Source organism: Sesamum indicum, linkage group LG13, assembly GCF_026168435.1.
Source record: "Sesamum indicum cultivar Baizhima isolate 11 linkage group LG13, ASM2616843v1, whole genome shotgun sequence".
Classification (NCBI taxonomy): domain Eukaryota; kingdom Viridiplantae; phylum Streptophyta; class Magnoliopsida; order Lamiales; family Pedaliaceae; genus Sesamum; species Sesamum indicum.
In genome coordinates, this window is record NC_142669.1 from 4465891 (window position 1) to 4468010 (window position 2120).

General features: G+C 40.1%; 1 protein-coding gene across 1 annotated transcript; it reads left to right on the plus strand.

Moving 5' to 3' along the window:
• Nucleotides 1–1148: 1148 nt before the first annotated feature.
• LOC148784411 (uncharacterized) lies at nucleotides 1149–1679 on the plus strand. The gene has a single exon (XM_088876816.1). The coding sequence runs from the start codon at nucleotides 1149–1151 to the stop codon at nucleotides 1677–1679; it is 531 nt and encodes a 176-aa protein (XP_088732942.1).
• Nucleotides 1680–2120: the final 441 nt, after the last annotated feature.

Genomic DNA, 2120 nt, shown 5'->3' on the forward strand with positions numbered 1-2120 from the left:
AAAATCGGCCAAGCACCCTAAAAATTAAGCTTATTCTTGATAATTATATGAGAAAATTAACTTGTTTAATTTTTGCAATTTTTGATGATTTAAAGTATTTTAAGAAAAAATTGGATTTCTCATAAATACTTGTTTATAATTTCAGTTTTATGTGTTGAAATAAAATAAAGAAAATGGGTACTGTACCAGTACTCCCCCGACTTCTGATAAAGGTTTTTTTTAAAATTGTAATGAGAGTCTAGAATATTTTTAGTGAGGTTCTTATTTTATTCATCCTTTGGAGAAGAACGTCCATGGATGAGGAGGCCCACGGAGATGGCTGCCTATGGAGATATCACAAGGCCCATCAATATGTTGATGGGTAAAATATTGTGTAATAGCATAGGGCCACCTTAGACAGTCCTTAGACTCACTGTGAGCTCGGTGGATCGCATAGGTTGGGCTCGTGATCATCTAACAGGGGTATGCTAGGTTTCATTCGATGCGGTGCATCTATTTGATAATTTAATTATTTGATAGTTATGCATGCAATGTTAATATTTGATGACGTCTCGGTCTAAAACGCAATAATAACTTTCACTCGGTTGGACCAAGTTAAATATTAGGCCCATAATGGACTTGGATCAAAATAATTTGGATTTGTCAAAGCCTTCCATCCACAGCAATGTGGTGAAAAAGCTATCGATACTTAAGTGTGGTCTCATGAAACGTGGCACATTTGGGATAGAGGAAAGCTGCACCATTGTTTTGAAGAAAGGAGCATATTCTCCGTTTTCCTATGTCCAGAGTTGTGGGGGGGGGGGCGAATTAAATGTTTTGGTTGATGGGCGTGCCTAACACCGAGTAACATGATTCTCTTTGAGTCCTTGAAGTCATGTGAAGAGGTAAGGTAAAAAATCTTGCAAATATCATGGAATGAAAATGGTATTAGACACCTCCCACAAGGCTTTTGCCATGTGAATCATAAAAGCGCAGCATGGAAAGTTTGCTTGTGGACCCAAGCCTACTAGGACACATTATTCCTGAAACCCCACTTGAGAGTGGTGGGTTTTTGTATAAATAGTGGGAGAGTTAAAGACTAAAGCCAAAGTCTTTAAGCTTAATTCTTAATATTACAATCATTTACTGATTTCTGTTTAACCATTACAATGGAGACTAACAAAATCAATTGCACGAACTACAACGACTGGCGGCAAAATCTGAGGATTGTCCTAGATTTCGAGAACCATGGCTATGTCCTATACAAGCCACTCCCAACGACCTTACCGGGAGGGTGCTCGCTCGAAGAACATGACACGTTCGAGAAGTGGCTTGAGGAAAACTACAAGGTCAGCAGTACCATATTGGCTTTGATGTCCAATGACATCCAAAATCAATATGATAGGCTGGATGATGTTCCCTCGATAATGCTTCGCATGAAGGAAGTTTATGCGGATCCTGATAGGCATATTAGATACACTGTCGCAAAAGCATTCTTCGTAACCAAGATGGCCAAAGGATTATCTGTACAAAATCACAGGGTCAAGATGCTATCTCTAGTGAAGAAGTTGGAAAACCTTAAAGTTGGGCTTGACAATGACACGTACATTGATGCGATCGTTCAGTCACTTTCTCAATTCTACGACCCAATTATTATTAACTACAACATGAATGGACTTGAGAAGTCTTTTCATGAGTAATTAATATACTGGTCCAATACGAAGCGTCTACCCACAAGACTACGCCAGCAGTAGAGGCTTCAACCTCCAAAGCGAAAGGCCAGAGGGGCCAAACATTGCAAGAGGAAGAAAAGTAAGAGAAAAATTGTCGCAGCTACATTAGGGCTCTGAAAGCCCCTACTGCTCTCGTGGGAATGGACAAAGGGAAAGGGAAGGTCGCAGTTATCAACACTTGAAGGCAAATGATGTCTACATACACTGCCATGAAAAGGGGCATTAGAAGAGGGAGTGCCACAACTCCTCTCCAACCCAGGTATGTTTGTGATTGAAGTAAATATGATAACTAATTTCGCTTCCTGGGATACCGGCTGTGGAGCTCACATTTGTAATAACTTGCGGGTGGGGATGGGAAGGTCATCACTGCAGAATATATGGGATCTCTCAACTTAGTTATTAATTATC

Bases quoted from the DNA above. Each gene is read 5' to 3' on its own strand.
- LOC148784411 (XM_088876816.1), top strand. From the start codon at position 1,149: ATGGAGACTAACAAAATCAATTGCACGAACTACAACGACTGGCGGCAA.